General features: G+C 44.4%; 1 protein-coding gene across 3 annotated transcripts in view; it reads right to left on the bottom strand.

Annotated features, from left to right (window-relative positions):
* Positions 1–5,755: 5,755 nt before the first annotated feature.
* The window catches only part of DCLRE1A (DNA cross-link repair 1A), a 103,359-nt gene continuing 97,747 nt past the window's right edge, over positions 5,756–11,367 (bottom strand). For 2 of the 3 annotated variants that reach the window (XM_085603306.1, XM_085603308.1), the window contains exons 8-9: positions 7,979–8,120; positions 6,601–6,916 (exon numbers count right to left, since the gene is read on the bottom strand). In XM_085603306.1, the coding sequence (XP_085459432.1) occupies positions 6,738–6,916; positions 7,979–8,120 (321 nt within the window). In that variant the 3' untranslated portion in view covers positions 6,601–6,737. Of the gene's footprint in view, positions 6,917–7,978; positions 8,121–11,367 lie in introns of all 3 variants that reach the window. The other variant, XM_085603307.1, reaches the window with a different exon arrangement.

The raw sequence follows: 11,367 nt of genomic DNA, 5'->3' as shown, positions 1-11,367 counted from the left end.
AACTTGAGAATGGCTACACAGAACCATATCGTGTTTGGTGTCAAACATGTAGGAATCATACCCCCAGTCCAGCCATGGACATGAGGGTACGATTCCCCCCTGCTGGAGGGGCGATATGGGAAAAGCGGTAGAATTTGGACACCAATTTAAAAGTGCACAAGTAACACAAAATGGCTACTGCCCGCCACCTACACGACCCTGGCTGGCTATTGCTGGGGAAAACCCCAGCCTCACCAGCTGGACAATACGGCTCCTGTGGCAGGGAAGTGCTAGCATCTCCCCAGACAGGATAATGTGGATTGGAACAGAGTGGGTGCACCAAATGTCCTTTCAGAGCTGCACGTAGGCAGCTGCAGAGTCCTCATTCTGCATACACCGCTTGGAACCGGTTCAGGGGCATCCTGCCCCCTCGCCCAGGCGGGAAACACACAAAGGGGAGAGGGTGTAGCCACCCTTTCCCGCCTCACCTTGGTGGACACTACTCTGGACACTCACCTAATCTTGGGGATAAAGGTGAATAACGTGGCCCCAGAGCCTCAGATTAATCTTGAAATTTACAGTCTTGACCTTCGACTTGCTGCTGCCCAGCTGACGAAAGAAATCTCCCTTGGGATAAAGGAGTTATCCCCCTGCTTGGCAGGCACCTGAAACACTGCAAGTGACCCGGTTGGAACTTCGCTGCTCCTACGGACTTCGACGACTTCCAGCACCCTTGAGGTGGGTTTCCAGCGCATCCCAGATGCCAGTGAGTGTGCTCAACAAGTTTGGGCACCGTGTACCGCGTGGGTGCCGAGATCCCCAATACCCCAGGACACCGGACACCTCTTGCATAGCACACGACCCTGACCAGTGGGGAAGTTGTGCTTTGGCCCGTTTGAGCCAACCACTCTACAGCAATTGTGCCAAAGACCAGTGCCCTAGCCCCCTCCAGTGGCCCGTGGCTGCCCTTTTACGCACTCCAAATTGCCGCCTCCCGCGGTCCCTTGTCTCTCGACTTGTGGGCCCTAGCGGAGGTCTATTTCCAGAATCAAGAGTTCCCCTGGTTGCTCCAGGCCTGCTCTACAGTCTCCCCAAAGGAGACCTCTCCCAGACCTCGTGGGTCTGCACTGTAGCAGATTTGTTCATCCTTCGTGGGTTGCGGTTGCCAAGGCTTAGTGGATCCAATCCGGACACCAACACCGCAGCGACCCTCATCCGATGTGGGACAGTCGCCCTCCCGAAGCTGGCCTTCCTTGAAGCCTCCCGGAGCCCGTGGCTGCAGATCCAAGCTACACCACTTTCCACCTGAAGCACCCGACATCGAAGGGCTCTTTGCTTTGAGCCTCCTGGTCACTTTGCCGTGACCCAGACTCTGTCCCCTCTGCTTTCAGGTTCTTCTCTACAATCTTCACATCGTTGATCTTCACGGAATCATCGACGCTTTTGGCTAGCAGAACTTTTGACTATTTTCCCATTGAAAATCAGCCCGCTACCCGACAGCAGAAACGACCTGTGCACCCGGCTTCCCTGGGGCAGGTAACAGTGGTACCTCGGTACTCTCGTGGTAGTGGGCTCCTCAAAAGCTGAAGTCTAAAGTTTTAACTTTGTACTCCTGCTAGAAGTATTTTTAAACTGTTTATTTCCAACCGCGACATTCTCCATAGGCTGTAATAGAGATCCCGATAGCAGCTACTTCCACTGCACGCGCCTCCCGTGGGTCCCCTTCCTCATAACCTGGGGTGGATTCTTAAGGGGCCAGCGATCCTAAATGCCCTAGGCATTGTCTGTAGAATTGTCGTGGTTCTTATACCATTTTTTTAGTATATGGTTTGGTCCCCCCCTGGGGCCCAATGTTAATAGTGCTATTTATTGTATCTATCATTGCTTGTTTGAAATTGTAATTTCCTTAGAACTACACATATTCAAAAATACTCATAGAAAAAAACCTGGAGCATGAATGAATAGTCTTAAATAAAAAGCTAAACGACACATAGCCATTGCAAATTATTTCAGTGAAAACTGTTCTGAGGCCATCTTCACAGAAACTCTTTGGGATGTGATGAAAGCAAGAACAAGAATACAAAAAAGATGAACTAACGAGAAACCCAAATTAAACAGCTAGCATATAAATTATTTAGCTCAAGCGATCAATAATTTACTCAAACTGAAGCCACTGAAATATGAATATAACAAAAAAATCATTACCCGTGCCCACATATGGGTTTGAAACATTAGGAAAAAATATGCACTGAACAAAATAAAGCAAGGAGAACATTATCTAAGCTTAAATATAAAGCCATAAAAAAGTTTTACTACTGCAAATAAAAACATCTGAAGATACAGTTTTTGACCTCTCTGATCTTGGGAAACCAATTCAAGAATACTACTCTGAATTATAGAACCCACAGTCAACCACCTCCTTAACATATTGCCAAACAAGCCTGGACAAAATACAATTACCATGACTAAATGACTAATAACGTACTCAAAGCATCACTTCTTCGGAGATCAAATAAGTGATCAACTCCTTAAAGACCTGGAAATCTCAAGGCCCCGATGTCCTTCTGGCGAGCTTCTATAAAAACCTTCAAGATGCCTAAATATCCCATATGGTGATTTTATACGAATATTTATAAGCTACTGGGAAAAATTAAGGTACAGCATTGGAAGCCACAATTGGTGTTATTCATAAAGAAAGGAAAACCCCTCTTAAAATTACCAAGATCACCCTTAAATGTAGATAGCAAAATATATGCAACAATCATGGTACTGAGATTAGAAGAAAAAAAAAACTCCTCTACTAAAACACTGGTCCCAGACTGGCTTCACCAAAGGCATATTTGCGTCTGACAACATAAGGGTCTTCTGCCATGCAATAGAAAAAGCAAATTCCCCATCTTTCCCTACAATGGCCATTAACGCTGAGAAGGCCTTTGATAAGGTTTCGTAGATCTTCCTACACTCATTCATGCAACTATTTAGCATGGGAAATAAATTTGAATGCATAGTACTTGCTCGCTACACCCAGCCTTCAGGTCACATCCGTGTGAATGGCTACCCATCAGGGGAAATTCAGCTTTCCCACGTTCCTCAAGAGGCATTTCTGATAACTGCTGGGAGGAACTCAGACTGAACAAGGTGGTGTACATTATGGAGGAGGGAAATTAATGATTTTGGGACAGATATGGAAGCGGAGTCAGTTGTCCATGCAGGCGTACACAACACACTGGATACAAAAGTGTACAGCCACTGAGAAAAGCACCTCTGAACAATTCTCATAGCATGGTTTAAAGTTAACAAAACATCTGCTTTTTTTGCACCTCTTTTTTTTATTTTTAGTTTGGAAGCACATTTTCCTCGTTAGCCTAGATATGAAGGTATGATGATCAGGTGAGACTGCACTTGTAAGGTTTGCAGTAATCTCATCCCATTTAGTTTTTGGCCAACCTTCGCTGCAGATTGTGGGGGAAAAAAAAAAGTTTTGCCATATCTTGCCCTATATATCTGAATAGAGAGAAGAGATTAATCAAGCACGACTTTGCAATGCAGACAACATTCCTATTCATAATTTTGTGTCCGTTACAGTTCATGAAGCGACATCAAGCAGCTTCTCTGCGATCAGAAACTCATAGCAAGTTCTTCAAGACCAGGAGGAAACAGTTAAGAACTTTTGTGCAAATTGAACAAGTAATGAGGATTATAACATGCTATAACTGAAACAGAATCAATTTTACTAAGGGACACTCTAGGCTCTTGAAAAAGCCCTCTTCCCTTCCCTGGGGCGGCTATAACCACTGTAGATGAAGCAGGCAGACGTCCGTTGGATTCACAGTCATGGCCCCTGCCCTATTATGCGTACAGACCTCTGTGCCTGGGGTTCTCATTCTACCTTCTGAATGACTCGCCCTGGAGAGCTCCCCGATTAGCCTTTGTAACCCATAGCCTATGTTAAACGCGGTGGCTGGGGTGTTCTCAGAGTAAACTCACGAACGGCCGGCAACCGCACCAGACCTGAAACGGTGGAATAATCAGTCTGCCGTTATAGTAGAAGAAGCATTGGCAAAGCCAATAGGTCTCGCCTAAGCAAAACCTATTGGCTTTGCCAAAGTCTTCTTGCCATATTGCACAGCAGCTGTGGCTGTGCAGCATAGCTAAAAGTAAAGTTAAAATAAAAAGTACTCCGTTGTTGAAAGGATCTTTTTTTCCCTTATGGCAGGCGAGTGTGGGCAACACCGAAAACAGGAGAAAACGGCAACAAAACAGTAAAAAAAAGCAATACAACATGGCCATCACTGGCCGTGTCATTGCTTTTCTTTCTTATGGTGGGTGGGCAGGGCAACACAGACAACAACGGCAACTAGACGGTAAAAATAAAAGCACTACAACGCAGTCAAAGCTGGCCACATCATACAGTTTTTTGTTTTTTTTTTACAGCAGACGGGGGAGCTACACATGGAGGGTGGATGGAAGAAGCAACATGGACAACAGGAGAGTGGAGGTAGGAGGAAAGAAGCAATGCTGACAAGGGTGGGAAGAGTGAGAAGCAACACGAACAAGCATGGAAGGAGGGGGGAGGGGGGGAGGAAGAAGCAAAACCGATGGGAAGGATAAAAAAAAATAGGACCTGAATCACAGCAGTGGACGAAAAGCGGAAAGACACTATTCACGCTAAATCGCCCAGTATTTGATTCATGCTTCAAACTAAAGAACAGAATGTGACATCAACAAGCACTGGCCAATTAGAAGGCAGCAAATAAGAATGACAATTAAGCTAAGAAATGTTAAGCATTGGAAGGACTCCAAACCCCTTATAAATTGTTTCCTATATGCTGTCACAGAGAATGTGCTTTTTACAGGCAAGACTGAAATCTAGTCAGTGTACCAGGAGTTCTCTGCACCATAATCTGGGGTTCAAAAAACATTGTATGCCAGGGTTGAGGTTGTTAACTATCAGTGTCCCTTTGTCAGGTTAAGGAACAGAAACATGGGCATTCTGTAACCAATCACGAGAAGTGTTGTCTGGGGCCTGCCTTGGGGATGGAGCTGACCAACTGGTAAGGGTGGTTGCAGGAGGTGTCCTTGCATGAGGAAGGTACTGACTAGAAATTAACAGGACTGTGAGGAGCTGTGGCAAGAAGTAATGGAAGTTGCAAACGGCAGCCCAAGGGAAAGACCTGCTCTGTCAGGCTGTGTGGTGAAACCTTCAGGCCCTGTTACATGCCCAAGAACTGTTTAGACATGTTATGCTCCAGGTAATCATCATTCTTTAAGGAGGGGTGGGCAGAGAACCCGAACACAAGCCAACATCCAGATTAACCTCAAGGACAGATGTTGGGATTTACAGTCACAGGAACTGCTTCACAAGTGTGCACTGCTCCCACCAGATACAGAGTACCTTAGCCAGTGTAAAGCATAGGATAATTATCCTCTACATTTGAGTTTTGTCGTAGAAGTATTTCAGTTACATTAAAAGCCTTGGCTGGACACGGATTTAGTAAAACGTTTAAATCGGTTTAGAGTCTGCAAGCCTCCAAAGTAAGCCTTGGACTTCTCGACTTTGCTACTCTGATAATGAAGCGCTAGAGAGGTGTAGTTGGCGCTATGTTTTTGGCTCAATATTTACATATCCTCGTGAAACCAGTTGCAGAAGGCTCCAATTGTTACACTCTGAACTCAGTAACCCCTGTCTGGCCTGGACTCCTGAAAACGTTCCCACATTCAATGCACTAATTTTCCTTATTTGCAAAGCAAGGATTAAACAAACTCCAGGTTTTAAATATTTAGCTAAATTTTATTATAAATAATCATTTGTTTTCAATTAAAGTACAAATATATTAGCAGCAGAAATTTTAAGTTAAAATACAAATAGTAACAGGAAAAACGGTTACAAGTACAGATAGTAGCAGCCGAACGAAGACCAACAATGTCCATGTGAACATGCCGAAGGGTCAGAGAGAGACAGCTCGCCATCATAAGAGCACAGTTTCAAAAGAAGAGGGAAGTTACGTAGTGCTTGATGGATTCAACAGGTTATTTGATAGTGTGGGGAAAATGTCCATCACTTCTGGTCAAGAAGTTAGCACGCCCAACAATACAACCTGAAAGAGTGCAGCAATATGTACAGGGACGCTCCACTGATGCTTCAAAAAATATTAAACTTGCCCATGTAATCTTTACCATGCTTCAATATAAATAACATGTTCAGATTAAAAAAAAACATTAGTAAATAAAGAGCTCGTTTTCCTTTTCCTGAAAAGGCGTGTAAAAAAAGCACCAGGGGAACACAATAATGGAAGTCGACCAAGTAGCTTCCCCTGCACACTAAATGGCATGAGAGTGAGCCAGCAACTTCCAGAGTCGCATGATTTATAAGAAATATTCACGGCTCACTCCTCCCCAGCCTCGAAAATGCACTCTTGTTTCTCGAAAAATATTGCATGGGTCTATTGCTCCTGCATCTTAAACCTGCGACAGACCGATTATATATATATATATATATATATCTACACACATACATACATACACTTGTACACAAAAGCAGTAAGACTGACGTAACGGCTGTCGTTTCGTTACCCTTGACATGAACTGATGTGAATGCTTTTCTAAAAGGTTCAAGGGGAAAATACTTAAAATCTTTTTTTTTTTTTTATATGACAGTGGTAAAAGCAACTTGAACAAATTCAAAACATTTAAAGTTGGGTATAATAAATTCATCAATCTATTCTTTGTCCACGATTAAAAAAAAGGTGTTGCAAGGACTAGCTGTGGGGGGCACGCCTTGGTGCAGGCTCAGTCATCCACTGGCTGAAAAACTTCTCCATGGTGGTCCGCGCCTTCCAGTTGCCCATGTTCACGGTCGGGATAATCTTCTGTGGCCTCAGCCACTGAACGAAGCGCTTCATTTCCAGGTAGCTGCTGTGCTCGCTGTAAGGGATCCCTAGAGGAAAAATTCAACATTTAAAGCACAAGTAAACATCTTCATAAACGCTTTTTCAGAAGGCACACTCCTGCACTAATCATCCTTTCGACCTCCCCCCAAAATCTTTTTCGAAAAAATACTCATTTTCGTTTTTTCAGCGTTCCAGATTTCACAGATGGAGAATTAATTAATGAATATCTATTAACCCCTTCCCCGCTCATGACGGAACCGTTCCGTCATGAGCCACGGTTGCCGTGTGCTCATGACGGAACGGTTCCGTCATGACACGACCGTTGGCGGCCGCTCCGCCTACGCGGCGCTGTTTCCCCGCCTGTGCGGGGGGACAACGCAAATGGGCGGAGTCATGACGGAACCGTTCCGTCATGAGCACAGCTCAACCGTGGCTCATGACGGAGCGGCTCCGTCATGAGCACAGGCCCACCGCGCTGCCCCCCAGCGCTGCAGCGGAATGTCCGCAGCAGCGAAGGGGTTAACAGTTTCCACACAATGGCTATTTTGAGGCCATTTCTGCATTGACCCGGTCACACACATCAAGAAGTTAGTGGGAACCAGGACTGGAGGAGAGAATTAGGTCTTCTCGAATTGTCTCCATCAAGACAAAGTCTCCCTCTCGGAAACAATTGGTCCATAAAAAGGCATCCCACAGCTAAGCAGAGATGGCACTATTAAAGAGGATTTTTTTCTCCACAGGCCTCATAAAGGTCTCAACTACTTCAGCCCCGGGGGTTGGGGACAGGAGAGGTGGAACCAGAGGAGGAGAAATAAGAATTTGAAAGACAACCGAAGTGTGCATCAGGAAAAAACTGGTCTCTCGCCCTAGGAAGAGGGAAGCCGTAGTAAGAGTTATGATTTTCAGAGAAGGAACAACAGTATTCTTGCTAAGATTCTCAAAAAACACTTTCAATTAAAGCTGGGACAAGTTTACAAACATTCCCCTTAACATAGTTCCATACTACTCATTAAATAAGCCACACCTGGATGCACAAAAGCAGTGCTCTTTGGATGGGTAGGGAGAAATAAGTCTTCTGGACCTATCAACGTTTTGCTAATGAGACGTACCATACATGGTGATCTTTCCTCGGATGGTGGGCTTTATATCAGCCACGGAGTCGCACCTATCGGAGTATGTCCATCCAGTTGGTTTAAATGCCAACACACGATCATACCGCCCAGAAAACTTGTTCAGGTGGTTCAGCAGTCCCTTAAAGAGTAAACAAACAGTGCTTGGGTATCAAAAAACACATTTGGTAGCCTTAAAGAAAAAATAAAGTGTACACTTTGATAGCATCGCATGCCATTGGGGGTGGGGTGGTTTGGGTCACTTCACCAACTGGCACTTTAGATTTGGTAAAGATAGTTTGTTACTGTTGCTTGTGGTCAGGGCAGGCTTTAGCGCTGGTGGTGCCCAGTGCGACAAAGTTTGTTGGCGCCCCTCCAATGACCACCTCCATCACGGATTCCCTCACTATCACACCTTAACAGTGCCCCACAAGTCTCCATACCCACGCTCGCTCAGATGCATTTAATTAGTTTTATAAAGCAACTCATCAGTGTAGGGTGTACAAGCACTTTACATCACACACATTACGCAGGGTCAATCATTCATAGGTGTTCAATTCAGTGTATAGGAAATATTACGCAAGACAGAGGACTACAAGGTGTATGCGTCACCCGTCATCCATACTGGTAGACAGTATAGTTTAATAGTGCTTGGTCTGGAGCAGCACAAACTCAGAATTTAAAACGTAACTCCATGGTTGGTGGGAGGGGGGGGTGTTTCTCTTTAATAATCAGTATTGATTTCCGTCCAAATGAACCCTTTTTTCAACACTATGATAATGAAAGACTGGGCGAAAAACAGGACACTCTGATCTATACCTTGTAGTTGGCATGCAGCTGTTTCATGATGGTTTATAGCTCACTGTTCTAAGTTAGGATTTTAACTGCAAGTAACAAAAGGAACGCTCAGACAAAAGCAGTAACCCACTGACCTATTTACATTATATGCACTTTGTGATCTGCATGGTACATGCGGTTTGCAGTAGGCATATTAAGCCACTGAGGTACCTTACCATGAGTCAAAACTTCCAGACAAACCTCCGATCTCGCTCTAGGAAGAACATTAATCACTGGTGTTATGTTGACATTTTTATTGTTTCCTGGAAATTACTAGAGGCCAGGAACCAGCAGCAGGTGCCTTTCAAACCATAATATACTTGCAAACATGGCACCCCCACCCAAAGGCAGCACCCGGTCGGGCACACAGCCCTACAGCCGAACCTGCTGGAGGCTGATTTTGAGTGAAAAAAAAATAAGAGGAAAAAAAAAATCTGCCTTTGATGGGTTTATTACGGTTTGCACCCAATACAATTGTTTTATTCACATTTAAGGCAGACATTATGTGTTGAGAGGATAAGACAACTTAACGGCTGTGCATTTCTGCCCAAAAATGTTTTTAAAGTGCTAAATTCACAGAAATATTTTGATATAAACTAAGCTTAGCTGATGTAACCACGAGACGTTTCTAGTAAGTACAAGGTGTAAAAGAACAGAAACATTTATGAAACAAGAGACAACTATGAATGTGCAGTGGAGGCTATGCCAGAAGGGCATTTATTCCAATCTATCCTTATCGCCGTCTCACCAGCCTCATGTGTTAAGAAAACAAAAATACATACAAAGTATGGGAGAAGTGTGGCTTGGTGGCCAGGGCACCCGACTCCAGACCGCGGATCTGATGGTTTGATCCCCGGCGGCAGCTCAGCCTCATGTGACTCTGGGTAAAAGCTCACTTAATCTCCCCGACGGCCACCAGCACCTTGAAACCTTAAGAGGTGATATGTTCACGATGTACAAATATGGATTAATATTAAAGCCATGCCGTCAGCCCTCTCCATCCACTGGACTTTTCAACTTTCACATTTTGCTTGTATCCACCACAACATTCAGCAGGAGCAATGGGCGCAGCTCGCTTCAGCCACTGCCCGTCTTCACTGTGAATGACGTCTAATTTGAGCATATGTGCACGCCACGCCAAAGGGGGACTATCGCTCTCTGCTTTTATGTAATGAGTTTTTAAATGCATTTGTGTGCATGGTTATTTTCCAGTTTTGAGGGTCGAACATGCACACCACGTTTAGACAGCACCTTTACTGTTAATTACTTGCAATGCCTATTTTGTTTGCAAAAAACACTAAATTAAAATATAGGCTAGCCCAGATTAGACCTATTGGCCTTGGCAATCTGCTTTGCAAGTTGGGAAACATGAAAAAGCTGCAACTTCGTAACTTAATCTTCAAGCCTTCTCACACCATATGTATCCTTCCAACATCCAGGACTTACTTTGATTATCAACAAATGCTAGAAGATTGAGATGTGCAACATGGGGAGGAGGCGCATTAACAGAGTGAGCAGTGAAAGCACTGGTCCCTTCCCTTACATTTTTGTACAAAACAAATTAAGACGTCTCCCCTCCCTCACTGGAATGGCCACCAGAAGTAATGGTTGGACGCGTGGGGGCAAACAGCAGACAATTGGGTGGAAGCATCCTTTCTTCTCCTGCACTAAAGGTTGAGGCTGAATTCTTGGCAAGTGAGTAATCTATTGATGCATCAATCACCTTCTGAATTTCCATTCACTGAAATGAGTAACTGAGAAAGCGTCTTTTCAAAAGAGACCTACGACAAACAGTTTAGACATTGCCCTTGTAACAGCTTCCTGATGAAGTGAAAGTGAGTGGACAGGTGCAGGGAAGAGAATACAATGAGCTGCTCAAGCGGTCAACAGGGTCCGGGAAGAACAGACCAGAAAAGTAACATGAGATGCTAATAGGGTTTCCAGAGAAAAAGTAAAAGGAACCCCTGATCATCACCTAGCTAACCAAAAATCTTTAACCCATACAACACATTTGTCCATTTCATTACCCATGTACTCACTGTGTTGCTATTTATTGATGCATGCACAGCCCCAGGTGCTCTGAAGTCCCCATAAGGTGAGATGTGAGTGCTATGTAGAGCAAAGTAAAAACACCCAGCTTGGTGAACCAAGGGAATAAGGACAAATGTATGATCAGGAACTAACTACCATGTGCATACAGCTTTCACTACACTGAGGCAAAATGGACACCTCCACAGCACTGCAAACCTGCTTCACTCTGTGGCACAACCTTTACTACCAAAAATTAATGTACCTGTGGACCTACTAACAGCAAGAAAGCTCTGCAAACTAGAGAGTTCAGTCCCATACAAGTGAGAATGAAGTCTGTAAAGCCAGTCTAAATAATTTAAATCATCCTTTTGCATGAAGTCTTCTTTAACTAGTTGACGGTCTCTTCTTTATAAGAGTGGCAGGCGAAGTGAGGAAGAACACGAGGACATGGAAGCAATAGGCAATGATAGTTATTAGCACAATGGACTCCAACATAGAGGAGAAAATGGGAAAAAAGCACA

The sequence above is a fragment of the Triturus cristatus genome, chromosome 1_2, assembly GCF_964204655.1.
Source record: "Triturus cristatus chromosome 1_2, aTriCri1.1, whole genome shotgun sequence".
NCBI lineage: Eukaryota > Metazoa > Chordata > Amphibia > Caudata > Salamandridae > Triturus > Triturus cristatus.
Note: the sequence above shows the minus strand (reverse complement) of the source record. Positions and strands in the feature narration are given on the sequence as shown.